General features: G+C 36.9%; 1 protein-coding gene across 2 annotated transcripts in view; it reads right to left on the bottom strand.

Annotated features, from left to right (window-relative positions):
• Positions 1 to 18585, bottom strand: part of DIAPH3 (diaphanous related formin 3) — a 499951-nt gene that overhangs the window by 187837 nt on the left and 293529 nt on the right. For both annotated transcript variants that reach the window (XM_029936634.1, XM_029936635.1), the window contains 2 exons: positions 9453 to 9577; positions 1826 to 1990 (listed from right to left, as the gene is read on the bottom strand). In XM_029936634.1, the coding sequence (XP_029792494.1) occupies positions 1826 to 1990; positions 9453 to 9577 (290 nt within the window). The remainder of the gene's footprint in view (positions 1 to 1825; positions 1991 to 9452; positions 9578 to 18585) is intronic.

Genomic DNA, 18585 nt, shown 5'->3' with positions numbered 1-18585 from the left:
ATTGGAAAGGTCAGTCACGTAGGCCTGGACCTGCCACGTGGACAACCTTAGCTACTCAGCCTCTCGCTTCCTACAGAGGACACACCCAACAGCATAGCCAGGGCTTCAGGTGGGTCAAAACAGGCACTCACTGCAAATCACATTTCTAGCAAAAACCATCCAGTTTGGTCCAAGGCCCCTGGCATACAGAACATCCCTATGAGGCAGGGTGTTCCAAGAGGTGATCTCCGAGGACTTAGTCAAGGACTCAGTCAAGGACTGGTTCCAGGTTTGAACCACCTCAAGCCTATTAAGTTAACCCTTCACTGCATACTAGTTTATTAAACAACTACCATGTGCAAGGAACCGTGATAAATACTTTATATTAGCTGGTTTAATAAGCATTTTATGAGAAAGGAATTCATATTTCCATTTACAGATATGGAAACTGAGGCACAGGAAGGTGACATCAGTTCATAGTCACATAACTAGTGTGGTTTCCAAACCCAGCTCTCCCAGACTGCAAAACCTTTGCTACTCCCAGTAAGCCATGTTGCCTCATAATATATTGTAAAAGTTGAATATGTTATACAATATATCACACATATAGGCACACAATAAATATATTTGTCAATAAAATCTAGTTCTACTTGTGGCCATGAAAGACTAAAGAATCATTTTGAATTTGTGAAGGGAACAAACTAAGTTATGAGCAAACGTATATGTACTGTAGACTAGTTTTCCCTCGAAACACTGAGGCTGTAAAAAAAAAAAAAAGTTTATTTTTGAGAAAGAGATAAAGACAGAGTATGAGCAGGGGAGGGGCAGAGAGAGAGGGGGACACAGAATCCAAGGCAGGCTCCAGGCTCTGAGCTGTCGGCATAGAGCCCAATGTGGGCCTCAAACTCACAAACCATGAGAACTCATGACCTGAGCCAAAGTTGGACGCTTAACCGACTGATCACCCAGGCACTCCTGAAATACTGAGTTTTTATTAAAAGACGATCTCATCTTAATCAAGTAATTATAATCAAGTCCAATAAATTCAGCAATAAAGTATTCCTTAGAGTAAAAAGAACAACTTATTTAAGTTCAAGCATTTTTTTCCCTTACCCTTCGAAACTTTTTAATCCGTAGACATTTGCTGAAATAGAGAAATGACTTATCCATCTATTAAGAATAACAATTTTTTGTTGCAGAAATGTATCACATTTTCCCCAGGGAGGCAACAATGCTTTCTCCCTTTAATATGTGTGTGGTTTTTTCCCCTCATCTAATCAGCTAATACTTTTCAAAAGATCTTTTTAATGCCTAAATGAAAGGATTCCACATCAAAGACCTGACCTCCCTATTAAAGTATCTAAAGGAAACGCTAGGAATCTAAAATCCATTCAAAGGCAAATCCCAGGTAGCTTATTGTACAATGCATTAAGAAAAGAAAAGGAAAATAAAAAGCTTCATAAGAGCTTCAAGGAATTTGGTAAAATTATACCACAAAATACAAATTGATCTTAAGTATAAAGAAACAAATTCATAGCCAAAAACGTATTACAAAAGTGCTCTGTAATCAGCCAGGAGGGGGGTCTTTATGATAAACTTCAGAATTTGTCATATTTTCAATCAAAATTTTTGATTACAGCTTAATGTTGGGAAGGCCGAAAAGAGAACAAACCACATATTTTTCAATAGATTTAAAATCTGAAATTTTAAAAGCTAACTTCAACACCGGGAAAGGTAGGTTTTATTACCAATGGCAATACCGGAATAAAGTAACAAAATGAAAGTAAAAGTTGAGGAGATGTATAGACACAAATGCTTTCTTAAAAAAATAAAAATTTTACCATACCATGAATGTCGTTCTGAAGTTATTCAAGTCATTAAAAAAGTCTTCCACAGACACCTTCTTCACATCAATGGCGTAGTAGCCCATCACACTCTGGTATAACTTCTCCATGTTTTCATGTAACTTTAAAAGTTTCTCGTATTGTTCCTTTGCACTGATAACAAAGCTGTATGTTATAGTTAAGGGATTCTGAGATTTACAAAGTAATGTTTAAAAACAAACAAACAAACAAACAAACCCAGTAATTCCAGTGTTTGAATTGTTAGTCACTATTACACGTCTCCAAAATGCCAAATTACCTCTAACAGGTCATTGCTCTCAAAACTCAATCTACCCTGCACAGCAGTGAAATCTTAAAATCAATCTCTAATTAACTCTGGCAAAATTATCAGACAAGTTAAATATTTGTTTTAATATTTCTCCTTGACAATTGAGTTCAAGGAAATTCTACTTCCAATATATGTGTGTATGTTATTCACATCATGCAATATGATTTAAGGTATAGTTCAGTAGTTGAGTAATTTCAATGACAGTGAAATCAACCATATGGGTGCTGAACACAGTAGTTACACTGGATGACCAGGGTCAACTTCAGGCTCCCACCCTGGGTGAGCACCTGCCTTAATCTCCCTGGGCTACCATTTCCTCATCTGTCAGGTGGGAACAAGAATATCATCCATCTCACAGGACTGTTGTGAGAATTAAATAAATTAATAACTCAAAATTCTTGGAAAAATGAATAGCATTTAGTAGTACATATAAATCCCTTTTAAGTTATATTTTGCATTTTAAGTTACGTTTAAGGTTCTAAATTGGGTGAAAAAATAACTTGAGTTATATTAAAAACCTCAAACATTACAGGAAACTGGTAGGTGATTTATTCTATGCATTATATCATCCAAAATATGATCTGGCACATACACATACAGAAATATTCTTCTCTCACTTATTTATGACAACACAGTTCAAAACACACTGATTTTCAGAAGACTAACAATGTGAATGTGGTGGTAGCATTAGAAAACATTTTTTAAATAAACCAGAGAATTTTCTTTGTGGTGTGACAAATTGCTAATGCAGTTAGATAGACCATAATTCATTCTGAAAAGACATTCTGTTAGAGCGTCATTCATAATCCTCTATGGCTCCTTTAAACTGGGACATTTAAAAGAATGGAATATACAGAATTAAGCTTATCAAAGCCATCTTATTGTCTCTGACTAATGCAAACAAATAAAGATGTTAGTATATTATTAAATTTTTAAAAATGTTTATTTATCTGTTTTGGGGGGAAGAGGTAAAGAGAGAGGGAGAGAAAGAATCCTAAACAGGTTCTGCACTGTCAGCCCAGTGCCTCATGCAGGGCTTGATCCCACAAACTGTGGGATCATGACCTGAGCCAAAAATCAGGAGTCAGACGCTGAGTCAACTGAGCTACCCAGGCGCCCCCGTATACATATACATATATATATATATATATATATATTTTTTTTAAGTCAGTAATAAGAATAACTAGATTCAGACCACGAAAAGAAAACCAAAACAGGAATGGTTATAACAAACAAACAAAAGATTTTCCACAATTTCAAAAGACATGGCTCCTCTGGTCAGAGTATTCCCCAGTGGAAGACAAATAAGGAAACTAATCTGGGCCTTTCATTTTGATAAAGGAAGACCAAGAAAGAGAGGGACAGCACTGCTGTCTGACTGGTGAAATCCAAGGGGCATATGGAATATTTCTAATAATTAGAGCTCAACCTCCCCAAAAGGAAAGGCATGCCAGTCCACCACAGCTCACCTGTACCCACGTCCAGAGTCAGTCCACAGATTTTTCTACTGCACTTCCATGCTGGTTCTTTTTCCCCTCTCTGCACCCCCCATACTATGCTCTGCTTACTTTTATATACAGTATTTTAGGAAACAAAACAATAAACTAGAATTTAGAAAGTCTGGATACTAATGAAAAAGTTAGTGTTTTTTTTTTTTTTTTTTAATTTTAACAGCCTACAGACCTTTCTGTAGTTCAGTTTATATTCATCTGGTAACAAAATGCCTCCTTATATTTTCTAGAATCTAGATCGTAATAGTAGCCGTGGTTGATGAATTTATATGTAGTATCATTTTTTAATGCTTGCATAAACAAAAGATTTTCTATAATTACTCAAATCACAAAATCACAAGAAATTATAACAATACAGTCACACATGACAGATTTCCATACACTTTGTCTTATGAAATATCCATATTCATGAAATATTATGAAGCAAATGTATGTAAATTTAAAAAATCACACTTGAAACACATTCAGAAACTAATATTAAATGGAGCATATGGTGATTCATTTGTAATGTGAAATAATCAGTCCTTCATTTATATAGGAAGGTCAGAGATCAACATTGGTTTATCTGTTCAATCTATAAACTTTCACCTAAAATTATTTATGTCCCGGAGACAGACTATATCCATATGGATCATTCACACACCCTTAACTCTTGCCTAAAAGAAAAAATTGTTTTCTGCCTTTAGTTGCCCAAACCTATCATTCAAACCTTTCTTCAATTCTTCTTCCACGGAGCCTTCTTCTCTAATCTCTACAGCTGTAAATTCATTCCACCAAACAGATCGCGTTTGCCATCACTGTACTCAGCTGGAATGGAGTTTTCCCTTCTAGACCAATTCCCTGAGAGCGCTTTGCTCTTGCCACATTTCTAGAGGACGATCACCTCTGATTGCCAGTCCCTTCTGCGGATCCACCTTCTCAATACTTGCCTGCCACTACGTTAATGCCAATTGCTCATTTCCCCCTAGTGGGTCACCAAACTTAAACTTCAGTGGGAAGGGTAACAGGCCTTCTCAAAAGTGTGATGAAAGCCACAGAACTTCTATTCAAACAAGTTCACATCTCTGCATTCACACACATACAATCTGGATGTAATGCTGAGAGTTGACAGAGTCCCTGAAAAGTAGTTATGCTGGACAACATGGTAAGTCTACTACGTTAGTGGGCGTTGCTAACTGTATGGTCCTGAAGCTGCCCCTTTTCTTTCCCTTCACTGCACAGTTCAGGCTCTGTGTTTCAATAATGGTCACTTCACAAATACTAGTAATTTTATCCTGACACCTGCAAATATTCCCATTCTCAAGAATCAGCTGGGTAAACAGGTTAAACTAAACCTGTACGTATTACCCATAACACTTTTTAAAGATTTTCAAGTAGTAATTACAAGTTAATGAAACATCAGAAATAATATTAGTACTATATTCTTAATAAAAATGACTAGAATTCTAGGTAAACATAAAAAAAGATGTGATGGGAAGGAGGACCAAGAGTCAAATCCATGGAAATGACATGGTCTTGTTCTCACAGCTAGAGCGCTTTATAAGTTAATTTTCTTATCATTGTTATCTATAAAACAATTTGCTCCCAAAGGAAATGAAGTGGAGCTTTGAATAACTGGAATTACCCACAAGAATAGTAAAATTGTGATTGAACAGAAACAATTGTGGAACTAGTCAAATTAATTCCCAGTTTAAAATGATTGTCTGATAGGACAGAATAAATGGTGACATTAATGAGGCACTCTACATCATTATTGATGGGCTATTCTCTCATTAAGAGATGGTGAAACCACCCAGCACAAATACATACTACATTTATTCTTATATCCTGCCCTCGTTATTGTGCTTCCCCCAACAAGGATATCTATTACTTCCATTAGCACATCTTACAAGGAGCAGCTTCAATCAGTCAGTCCTGTATGCCTAATACCTTTTATAGATCTTCTTAAGTACTCAGGACCCAGCCAGGCAGCCAAGCCAGCCCGGCAGCCAGCTAGCTACTCAGTATTCACGAAGCTCCACTGCATTCCACTCTTTGGGGCAATAGAAAAAACACTGGTTAACGAGGTAGGCAGAATCCCTGCTTTCATGAAACATACATTCTCGAGTGTAGTGACACAGAATAAAGAGGTAAATGAATGAGCTGTTCAGATAGTGATAAAGATAGAAGATAAAGGCTTATGATAATAAACGCGGAAGTCCTGGCTAAGGGGACATTGCCTCAGACGGGGGGTCATCACTGTAAAAGAGCTGTGAGCACCAAGTGGTGTAGCACCCTCTATAAGCGCAATAAGACCTCATGGAAAGAAAAGATCATCATCAACTTGGATGGGGACCAAGATATTTTGACCCGAGTTTTAAAAGTCCGTGAAGAAGGAGTTAAATGGAAGACAAGGAAGGAAGGAAGAGAGGAATAATTCAAAAGAAAAATCTGCTATTACAAACCACCCAACTACCTAACCTCCCTCTCTTACAAATGGACACATATTACATGAGTTTACAGTTCCCAGATCCCGTTCCTGTATTTTACTTTCTAACCACTGCTCAATTAAATAGAAATCTACTGAATTCCTTTACCTAAAAAATGCTGTATTTTTCAGAGCATGGAATAAAGAAAAAAAGACCTAAGCCTTTCAAGGAATTTATTGAGATGGTTTTAGCATCTATGTAATAATTTCAAAAGAGCCTAAAACATTGCTATATACTAGAGCAACAAAAAAGAAAGTAGGAAAATAGAGTAGGACTGCAATGAACAAATTTAAAGACTAACAGGGGAGAAAGGAAGGAAATTGTAACATAGGTGGTGGTAAGTGCAAAAATATATGAATACCCAGCAAAGCAATTTTTTTCTAAGAAACTCGGGAAGTGGAGTAGGAAAAGGTAAATAAATCCTTGTGTGAGGTGATCTTCAAGGGCAATGATCTAGGATCTATTTATTATTTTCCTTACCGCAAGAAATATTCCAGAATCTAAAGGTTAAAAGAAATGAACAAGTACTGCATGACAAAAATCTTGGCATTTTCCTGATTTTTTCACATAAAAGAGCTTTGTAAATTTATATACTTCACATGTAGTAGTTTGCATATAACAATATTTGTAACCCTGCATCAAATTCTTGTCACACATTTTTCAAGCAAATATTTACAGTGAAAATGGTTAACTCTAATTATGTATCTGACCCAAGTTTAGCAATTGTAAAGTGACATAATTATTACGAAAAAAGGCAATGTTATATATATGAAATAACTGTACTTGCATTTTAAGGATGTACTAAATTCATATTTTTATACTCAGTAGTATATGTAAATAAAGAGCTTGCACTGAAAGAATAACATTACAATATACTATAATTGAGTGCTAACAGTGGAATTTCACACAACAAAATTATATCATTATAATTTAAAACAATTCAATTAACAGATTATTTAAGCTACTAAATCATGATTGTTTAAATATCTATTTGCATAAATTCATCCCTAACAACTTAGATAATACACATATTTTTTTAGAACTGGTTGGTGAACCCAACAATTTGATGTTTCAACTAATAAGCACAAAAACTTAAAACATAACATTAGAGCATTAATAACCCAAACTTTAGTTCAATACATTTTTATTCATTGTGCATTTTAGTTCCCGAACCCTTTCATTTTCTAAGATCTGATTAAGAAACTCACAATTTGCCATTTTAATAAGATCTATATAAATTCATTTAATATTCAAAATGTGACTTGTTGTCAGTCCTAATTAAAGTAAACAAAGCTTTGCAATGAATGAATTTAATTACTTCGAAACTAGTATGTCTAACCAAGATGAAAAGCAAACCAATGCAATCTAATCTCAGCAAAGAATATTTATGATTATAAGCTTTGTCAATAGCAAAGTGCACCAACTGTTCATATATCTGACTTCCAAGAGATACATGAATGCTAATCAGTTCATTAGAGGCTTCTAGGTTGTGATATTTAGCGACAGGATGTAGTAGCTTTCTTGTCCATGGAGTATAATTGTACTCAGAATGAAAAATTATTTCCAACAAAGCATCATCCTTCCTGTTTCTGATTTCCTGCTGGTTGCTTTTTATGAGCTGCGTACCTTTCAAGGAGCCAACATCATTCAGCTTTTTGTGGCATATGAATACAAGTATGGATAGGTCCTGAGATCATCTGCTGAGCAGGATTCTACCACCTTCCCTCTAAGCTCAGGAATTTTTCTTAGGTTATAGGTTCTAGAAACCTGAGCCTCATAATTAGCACACTCACAGTGTACTACCAGAAACTGTATGCAAGGAAACTCTTTTCTAAAATGCGTTCCCTCTATAGGGAATGATAAAAGTACTTCAATTAACAGTGCTAAATGATTAATATAAACTGTCACATATGAATATTTTAACATGATAAAAGGAGGAGGAAAAAAGCTAAGAATGATGAAGCTATTTGCTTTAAAACGCATACTTTGCCAAATGAGAAGGTGCTGTATGAGTATTTTTTGATGGGTAAATACAGATTTCACCTTTAGTTTAAAAAAAACACACAACTTTCTCAAATGCAGTGATAATGGCACACTGCCTAATAAAAGAAGAACCTGGAGGAGTAGGAAAGATATGACAGAAAACAAACACATTAGCCTGGACGGATTGTTGCTGGAGTGCATTTTTATGATATTTCCCAAAAGCGACAGTGAAGAAAGCTAAAAACTGAACTAATTCACAATTAAACTGAAAGCATATACAATAAAATTTATGACAAGCCAAATAATAATTTTGTGATTTGCTAAATCTCAGGGGAGAAGATAGGGAAAAAGGAAAAACAATTATTTTATTTCAAGTATCTCAGTACAAAATATGAGGAGCGTCTATTTATAAGAGCTCATTGGAAGTGGGTTATCCTTTCATATAAAAATCTGAAGTCCGTATGGGATTTTAATAATGCATAGTAGTAATTCTTTATTATAACACGAAAGATATCAGTCTCTAATCTCACAGAATGGTTTGCAAAGCAACTCAACATTCATTTCAGGAAATTAAAAAAAGTTTATTACTTCAATTACTCATTAGAGATTAAGCCACAACATTAGTGAAACCAAAGATAATCGAATTCAAACGAAATCTTTAAATTATGTAGGACACACGTCTCATTTATGTTTATGCACACACACACACACACACTCACACGTATATGCACACACACTGATTTTACTTTGGGTTTGGAGAAGACCTACACGCGTAGTGATCATGACAAATTCCATTCTGATTTTGAAACTATGCAGTATTTCTAAAGGCAATATTAAAGTTTCTGGAATGAGTTAATTCTTGACACCAATCCTTGAAATTAAGCATACCAGTTTAAAAAAATTAAGCATATCAGTTTAAAAAATTATGTTAAACATACCAGTTTATAAAATCTGTATCTTCTTCCTGAAACATTTCAAAAGTATCTAAATCACATCATGAGGTCAGATATCAAACTTCCTCAAACTGAGTTTTCACGTCCTTTCAATTTATCATGAACATCAAAAGGAAACAGGGCACATGGAAGGGAAAAGAGGAAAGAAAATATCTAAATCGATACCAAACGAAACAAACAAAGAAAAGAACAGAAAGGGAAGTACATTTCTGTATCGTTCATGATAGGTAAACACATTGACAAATTTTCCTGCAAGAAGGCAAAGGCTAAAACTGTCATCTGGCAATGAAGAATAAGCACTGGTTATGCAAATCTACGTACAACATTAAATACTTGGTAACTCTAGTTGACTGGTGGCTTCAGTTATTTAGATATCAGAAGGATATGGACATCTTTGTCACAAACTTATCATGCAAGTCCTCAGGAGGGGGAAAGGTTTCCAAATCTTTCTCAAGCTGTTGTAGCTGCCTTCCCATCTGCTTCAAATTCTTTTCCAGCGTTTCTACAGAGACTAAAAGAGAGTATATTAAATGACTTGAAAGGACAAAATTATAATATACGAAAGGTAAAAACACTCTAGGAAAATACTCATGAAAAACCTTCCGGTAGTAAGGTAAGAAAATTCACTATACTAACTGTAAAATAAATTTCACTTTTTAAAAAGCTTTTGAGTTTTAAATGCAAAAATAAAGCACATTTCATATTTTTAAAAATAGAAGATGATTTTTAGGAAGTGCTCACATGAACAAACCAGATTTAATAAGTAAGTTTTGTTGAAAATTAGAGCCCTTGACCTCTAAAAACACTACAAAATAATCCATCTCTTCGGAAAACGAGGCAAAGAAAGACTTTTAAATATAAACCGATTTCAGTGCAATTTTAACATTTTTCAAAATCATGATCTTTTTCGAGGAAACAATGAGTATACAGAAAAGCCAGGGACAAGGATGCTCTATCATCCCAGCTCATCTGCAACAGGAATGAAAAGGAATGAGAAGCTACCCGAGCAACATACAGAACAAATGTCACATTTTCTTTACTGGTACCCTGAGCACAATCTGTGTTTATTATCTAATGACAATTTCTCTTCTTTGACTGGAAGTTGCTCTCACAGTGCACATGAAGGAACAAACGGTGGAGCAGGGACCAAGGCACTATCATAACGTACTGGTCACCCAGCAAGATGTTCAAGAATCATTGCCTAAAGTATTTTTTTATTTTTTATTTATTTATTTATTTTTTCTTTTCCACTGACCCCCCCCCCAAAGTATTTTTTTTTAATGTTTATTTATTTTTGAGAGAAAGAGAGATCAGAAGCAGGGGAGGGGCACAGGGAGAGAGGGAGACACAGAATCCGAAGCAGGCTCCAGGCTCTGAGCTGTCGGCACAGAGCCCAATGCAGGGCTTGAACTCACTAACTGTGAGATCATGATGTGAGCCAAAGTCAGATGCTCGATGGACTGAGCCACCCAGGGGCCCCCATCATTATCTAAAACCTATGTATTAGTTTAGATGACATCAAGAATTAATAATATATAAAGATACAGTGGCTCAAACCAAATTTTGGGGTTCAGATGAACTTTGGTTAAAACTTTCTTTCCTTTTACTTCCTATCAGTGTGAACTATATGAAATGATGTTTAAAAATACATATAATAATTCTGGACATACAACCATTTTTAGGCTTCCAATTAATCTTGAGGAATAGATATAAGTCAGGTTTCAACTATAAGAATGGGAATATCTTTCAAAGCAACCTGAATGCCCAACATAATGGGACTGAGTAAAAAAATACTTATAAATCACTATATACAAATATACCTATAAGTATAAACATGGTTTATAGCCTTAGTTCAATAAAACATAATGGAAGGGAAGCATGAAAAATCATACTGTGTAAAAACATGAAGGTTTTTGTTTTAAACTAGCTGTATACAAAATAACACTTGCTAACTATTAATAGCTGTTAATACAATACTTATTATATTAACAGCCATTAATAAAATCTTAGCATATTTTGAGGTAAAAGCAATTAGCAGGTTAATTTTCAGATACAATGTTTGATGAGGTCAGTGAAGGAACTCTTCAGAGAGTTACAAATACTGTTTGTGCCCAAGAATGATGGTATTTTAACCTTTGGCTCCCACTATAGTGAAGCCATTGGGATCCTGGGGCATATTTTCTTATTAGTTTTTTGCCACTCATGTTTCCCCTTTCTGTCAGTCTTAAACTTAAGACAATAATGCAAAAGAGTACATAAAATATTTCTGTTATGACAGCATTTAGTGTATTAATTAATTCATTCTATTTAACTCAAATACTCAAATCTTGCTGTATGTTGCTCATGATGGTAACACATGGTTCCTTTGCTATGCTGTTTCAATTTTATGTCTGTTTGTCAATTATTCACAACCAAGACATCTATTTAATCAGGCCTAGGGTGTTTCATTTACCCTTCTCATTTCCATTTTTTTTTTTTTTTTTTTTTTGCTTCTTTCAAAGTTCTCTCTCTGCACTACAGGAAAAGATTCCTTTTGCTCTCCTAGTCTATTTGATCTTTCTTCTAACATATCATTAGCATATCCTCTATCATTTCTCAAGAAATCTTACAGGTGATTTAGTCATTTTTATATATCCTTAAACTGTGAAACTTCTCATTAAATAAATACATGTTCAAAAACACATAAAATCATTTTGAGTAAATATGTGCTCAGAACAGTTTATAAGCTGTACAACAACTTTATGCTATGAAACAGATTTTGAAAAAGCATATTAGGTCACTTTGGTGGCTCAGTCGGTTACACATCTGACTCTGGCTCAGGTCATGATCTCACAGTATGTGAGTTTGAGCCCCATGTCAGGCTCTGTGCTGACAGCTCAGAGCTGGAGCCTGCTTTGGATTCTGTGTCTCCCTCTCTCTCTGCCCCTCCCTCAGTCACTCTCTGTCTTTCAAAATAAAAATAAAGACATAAAAAAATTTTTTAAAGCATATTAGCAGTGATAGTCCTAAAGTAGTAGTATGATAACAGTAGCAATGGCTAAAATTTATTAAGTGTCCTGTGGTCCTTTCTTGTTTTCCATTGATTTTAAAAATCCTCACAAGATAATCATGAAATAGATATTGTTATTAACCCATTTTACAGATATTTTATAGATGACTAAATCAGAGTGGAGTGAGTAAAAGTCAAACAACTAAAAGTAGTGAGGTCACAATTTGAACTAAAGTAATTAAATTCTAGACTGGATTTTTAACCATTTTGCTATACATAAATTACTTTATTTTTACAACTACTACCTGTCAGGAACTACGTTTAAGCCCAGGGATGTAGTTTTCACATAATGATTTTCTTATATTCTCGCCTAGTAGAATCACATATGGCCAAGCCCAGGGGAATAGATTGGAGGATTCTGGACCGATGGCTGTATGACAGATAGATATGCTACCATATTTTTTTAAGTGAACATTTAAATTTAATGCTTTAACACACCAGGGAACAAAACCATGTGCTTAAAATACTATGTTTTACTCCACTAATCCGATTTATTATATATACACTTATTTGGGAAATACCAAGAGAAAGGACAAATAAGTCTAAGGCCTCCAATGTAACAAAAAGCACAAGGAAAACACTGGGAGGTACACAAATTATTATTTTTTGTCCTTGACAACTCAGCCATCATTCTAATACCTATCAGTTCTCTAATTCTGACACCAGTTGGGTAGTCTACCGCTTCCATTCTGACACTAACTACCTAAAGTTAACACAGACCTCCAGGGCCTGAAGGACTCCAGGAGACTGCCTTCATTTCAAGTCCCAGGGACCACCCAAGACCCACGCTTCTGACTGGCTATAGATTCAGGGGGCTCCCATGCTCCTTATTTTCCATAATTTGATGTTCTACAGAATTCAAAGTATTATACCTGCTATTACAGTTTTATTGTAAAGGATGTGATTCAGGAAGTGCCAAAGGGAAGACAAGCAGAGCACAAAGAGCGGGGGTGGAGGGGTAGTACAGAGTCTGAACCGTTTCCATGGGCGGTATACCCCAGCACGTCAGTCTGTCCCCCTAAGGCTCATTGCTTCAGAGTCCTTACTGAAGCTTGGTTACACAAGCATGGCTGATCAAATCATTGGCCATTAGCGACTCAATTCTACCTCTAGTCCCTTTCCCCTCCCTGGAGGTCAGAAGGTAGATTGACAAGTCTAACCCTCAAAGCACAGGCTTATCGCCTCTGGTGACCATTTCCCCATCCTGAAGCCATCTAGGGTCCTCCCCCCACATCTACCTGAGTCATCTCATTAGTATACAAAATATGCTCTTATCACTTAAGAAATTCCAACAATTTTAGGAGCTCTATACCGGAATCTGGAAAATGACCAAATACATATTTTGAAATATACCACAAGGGTAGAGAGAAGTGCGTGTCTGGATACAAGGCAGAATGCCAGTACCTGTGAGGAGGTGTAAAAAAGAAGAAAAAAAAAATACATTTTGATTCATGAGCTGTGTTGCTCAGAGCAGTCTAACAGGTTGGGTGGCCCTCCGAAAAGCCTCCCAATGAGTAATGAGCACTTCCCCAGGGGATGAGAAAAAGGCTTAGGAAAGAAGCCAGTGAGTCTTTTCCAACTCTTTGTCAGCCAAGGGGCCAGCAACTGCGTTCTATCATTGTGATGTGAAGCAGTTTCTCACTGGCTCAACCTCCACGTCAGTGAAAGGGGAAGAAGTCCACCTCCTAGTTTTACCTCATGGATATTTCCTAAGAGAGCAAATTCGGTAACAAAAGATGAGAATTTTTAAAAATTTTTTAATGTTTTACTTATTTTTGAGAGAGAGACACACAGCATGAGCAGGGGAGGGTCAGAGAGAGAGGGAGACACAGAATCTGAAGCAGGCTCCAGGCTCTGAGCTAGCTGTCAGCACAGAGCCTGACGCGGGGCTCAAACCCATGATCGTGAGATCTGACCTGGGCCAAAGTCGGAGGCTTAACCGACTGAGCCACCCAAGCGCCCGTTGGATGAGAAACTTTTTTTAAGAGCACACATTAGGCAGTGTTATTCTTAGAACTCAATAAGAAACGAAGAGCTTAAAGGCTAAAATTAGTAATACTAGAATCAAAAAGTAAAGATAACCATCACCATTGCCATCACCATCAGGTCAGGAACAGTGTTGTGAAAGCTAGAAAGCAAAGTTGCTAATTTCAAGCACGAAACAGTCAGAATGTATGGGGCATATTCAAACATTTAATGCTGATGTCATAAAGAGCAAGCCAGCAGTCTTCAGAAATGCTTCTTCAGCTTCTCTAGAGATGGAAAGCCATTATTTATACTTTATCAGCAGTCTCTGGTTACATTATTTGTTCGTTATGGTTAAGAAAATTTAAGTATAAGTGACCAACTTTCATTGTTTTTAAATAAGAACCAAAGTACTTACTCTCACTTGAAAGAGAGAAAGATGTGAGCAAATTCTAAGCTAAAAAAACCCCCCATAATTTCTGGGCCATCCAACGGGTAAAACTAAAGAATATGTAAGAATTTCTTTGGTGTCTTTCTTTTTCAGCAATTCTATTTCCACAGATAATTCCTTTATACATCTTCAAACATAATTTTAACCACACTGTTCATAAGTGTCAAATTTTCTGAGGTCAGTGACTACATTCTTGTATTAGAAATCGCAAGTACAGTGGAGTTTAATTGTACACCCTCAAAAAAGTGTTAATTTACTGGTGTCTCTGTATGTGACCTGTGTATGAATTTTATCTTTAAACACTGTCACATCCCTTGACCAGGAAATTAATCTTATTTTTTTTATTCCTTTCTATTATTTAGAAGTAAAAAAAAAAAAAACACAGACACACAAAAAACAGCCATCATCAAACAGACTGGACTAGATTAGTTTAAGGGCAATTTCCACTTCTGCATTTTACTCCATTAATATTCAGTCAGATGGGATCAGATGTCATGTACGTCTGCTACCAGGACAACTGCCCATCTGTAATCTCCACACCCCCGTGGGCGGCAGACCCATGTTGTAGAGACCAGCTCATCTTTACCCTTCCCTCTCCTGTGACCTCAGATCCAACCACGACATTTTAATATTAAAATATTAATAATATTATTAAAAGTATTAATAATAATATTAAAAATGCCAATCACTGGCATTTTATTTGGCAAATCGTATGGAATTTCTTGCTTGCTTGAGCACCGTTCAAGTTTCAGGATCCTTATCTTCTGGGACCTCTGGTCTACGTTTTGTCCTCAGTGCCTCTCCAACACTGTACTCAGGAATCTCCAGACAAGAGTCAAAAACTCTAGCTAGTTCCCTAGTGAGGTGCCCTCCCCACCCATCACACCTGGTAATTATCTTTACCCTTGTAATTACTACACTCCATTACTTTTATTTGTGTGTGCTTTTCTCTCCCAAATGACTAGGAATTCCTTGAGAGAAGATACCATATTTTACTTATCTTTGTATCTTCAGGTACATAACACATTGCAGACACTCAAATATTTGCAGAAGGAATGGATTTTGGATTTAGCTTTAACCTCTTGAGGTTAATAGAGTAAATATCTAAAACCTTAAAATCCAACACACACATTTGTCTTCAAGTGCCTTGTCATTATGATAATTATGCATTAGATGTGTTAACTATAAAAGTTAAGTCACAAGTATAAATATTTAAAGTAATCATGAACATAGGCTTCTGCAATGCAATGGCCTCCATGATTTGCTAAGATTTCAAGTACGAAAGGAAAGTAGGAATTACATACATTTAGGTAATCTTTGCAATTAAATAAAAATCCTCTGTGAATAGCTCCTGGAGATGCTGGTTATTATTTCATAACAAGCTTACTAAGAAATGTCACAATCATTCTTACATATCATGATACATTCCAGGGAAACTGATTTCTTTAAGGAACACTTAAACAACTTATTAGCATAAAACAATTCAAACATTCAACCTAAATTAACCTGCCAGTGCTTACAAACACAGCTGTTTTGTGAGGACAACAAACTAGAGTTAGAGGAATTCCAGGCTCCCCACCAAATAATGGTGTTTTTTAAAACTGTAAGAATAATTTATAAATGCAAGTTAAAAAAAACCAATAAATTAAGACGGGCAAGATGAACAAAAACCTCAGCAGCATTTTAAAAACCTCAACATTCAGTAGGCCTGTAACAAAAGTGCAAACTCAGCATAAATGACGGCTTGGTTTATGACAGGCAAACGTAAACTGAAAGCAGCAGTGGGAAACAAGCGACTGCTCACCCTCCCCAGGCGCTGGCCTTCCACTGCTCAGCCCTTCTTGGGTCCCCTTGTTCCGATTTTGAGTGGGACCCCTTGTAATAAATTGCCCTAGTCTGCATTCCTTAATTTACTGTACTATAGGCAATGAGAGGTTTGTGGTTATTATTATTATTCTTTTTCATCATCACACTACAAGAGAATAGCCTATGTCTGTTATGGAACCTGAAAGTAGGTTAAGGGAGAAGAAAAGTCCTACTTGTAAGGATGAACGAAGCCGATCAAAGAGCTCCCTTGGGTCAGTTCTGCTGAACCCCCTCCTCCCATATTCTCCTCACTCCCCTTCCTCCCCACCCCAACCCCCAGCTCTGAGGGATGGAAGCGGCCTTGTCCTCTCCAACTATGAAGAGAGTGTTAAAGATAAATCAATGGGGGCGCCTGGGTGGCTCAGTCGGTTAAGCCTCCGACCTCGGCTCAGGTCAGATCTCACGATCATGAGTTCAAGCCCCGTGTCAGGCTCTGTGCTGACTGACGGCTAGCTCAGAGCCTGGAGCCTGCTTCCGGTTCTGGGTCTCCTTTTCTCTCTGCTCCTCCCCCTCTCATGCTCTGTCTCTCTCTGTATCAAAAATAAATAAAACATTTAAAAAAAAAAGATAAATCAACATTTTAGAAAACCAACTTATATAATAGATCATGTTTACCGATAAAAATGAGAACATTCAAGAAAATTCAAGATGTTCAAGAACATGCTAAATATTATACAAAAGAGGTCCATCACAGAGATGTTTGTAACAATATTCAAAGCATTCCCTCAGGGTAATGGTTTTGTGTGCATGGTTATGGGAGGGGAGAGGGTATCACTTTTACTGTGTCCCCATGGTAAATATTAAGTATAGGTTGGATGAAGTGTGACTTATAAGACAAGTTTTCACATATGACTCTGAGAGACCATGCAGCCTACCAAGTCCTGGACTGCCTATCTCTAGACTTGAAAATTTTCAGATGTTTTTCTCCTGCACGTGTATCTTTCACCAGAATCCCAAATGCCTACTGAACATCTTTCCTTAATATGTAGGAGGAATCTTAAACTCACATTGTCAAACTGGAACTTCTCTTTCTCCTTGAATCTGCTTCTGCAGGTCAGGATTTGATCGGTGTTGTGACTCCTCTTTCTTCATACCCAACACACCGAATCCTGGACATGGTCTTATTGGTTCTACCTTCCAAGTCTGAATACTTCTCACCACTGTGGCTACCTCCTTCTGGCCCCAGCCAACATGCTTTCTCCCCTGGAGGATTATTATAGCAGCTGAGCGGTTTCATTGCTCCTGCCATTGTTCTTCTATGTGCCCCCCACCCCCATCCCGGGGCACAGAAGCCAAAGAAATCCTTTGAAAATACAAGTCAGATGCCACCCTCTTGCTCAAAACCTTTCTAATGGCTTCCCACCTCAGAATAAAGTAAAAATTCACCTAATGATGAATCATGTTCTGTAGAATCTGTTACTTTTCTGACCTTACCTTTCTCTTATGCCCTCCCTCTCTCTGTTCTGGCCTCACTTCCCCATCTGGGACTTGTATACTGTGTTCCTCTCTGCCTAGAGGGCTTCTCTTAGACACCCAAATCACCTTGCTTCCTCATCCCTCCCTCCCATTTTTTTCACAAAGGCCACCTTCTCCATGGGGCCTTCTCTGACCACTCAACTTCAATTGTGGGAAAAACAAAACAAAACCCTACCTTGGAATTCCAGAGCTAACCATCTAACAAAATATACATGGCCGTCTCCCTTCGGCATATGTTCTGGAAAACGTAAACTTCAAGAGAGCAGAGACTTTTCTTTTGTGCTCATGGCTCTATCCACAATCCCAAACTGTGTCTGGACAGAAGAGGTAATCGATACATAGCTTGTAAAATAATGAATGAGTCGATCTTATTTAAGCTGTTGCTTCATTTCTTCTCTGTCAAAATCAAGTCTGATCTTTTTCAACACAAGTGCTTAGCACGCTGTCTGCTACACAGCGAGAATTCAACTAAATGTTTGGAAAGATTCCTTTTCTTATCAGGTCAAAATATATCCACAACTATTAATGAGTACTAGTACTTTTTTCCTTAAAATATGTAGTTTCCTTAAAATATGTGCCTGGGTGGCACAATGGGTTAAGTGTCTGACTCTTGATTTTGGCTCCTCACTGGGCGTGGAGCCTGCTTGAGGTCCTCTCTCTTCTCCCGCCCCCGCCCTGTTCCCTGCTTGTGTGCACGCATGCGCGCTCGCTC

The sequence above is a fragment of the Suricata suricatta genome, chromosome 4 (genome assembly GCF_006229205.1).
Source record: "Suricata suricatta isolate VVHF042 chromosome 4, meerkat_22Aug2017_6uvM2_HiC, whole genome shotgun sequence".
Taxonomy (NCBI): domain Eukaryota; kingdom Metazoa; phylum Chordata; class Mammalia; order Carnivora; family Herpestidae; genus Suricata; species Suricata suricatta.
Note: the sequence above shows the minus strand (reverse complement) of the source record. Positions and strands in the feature narration are given on the sequence as shown.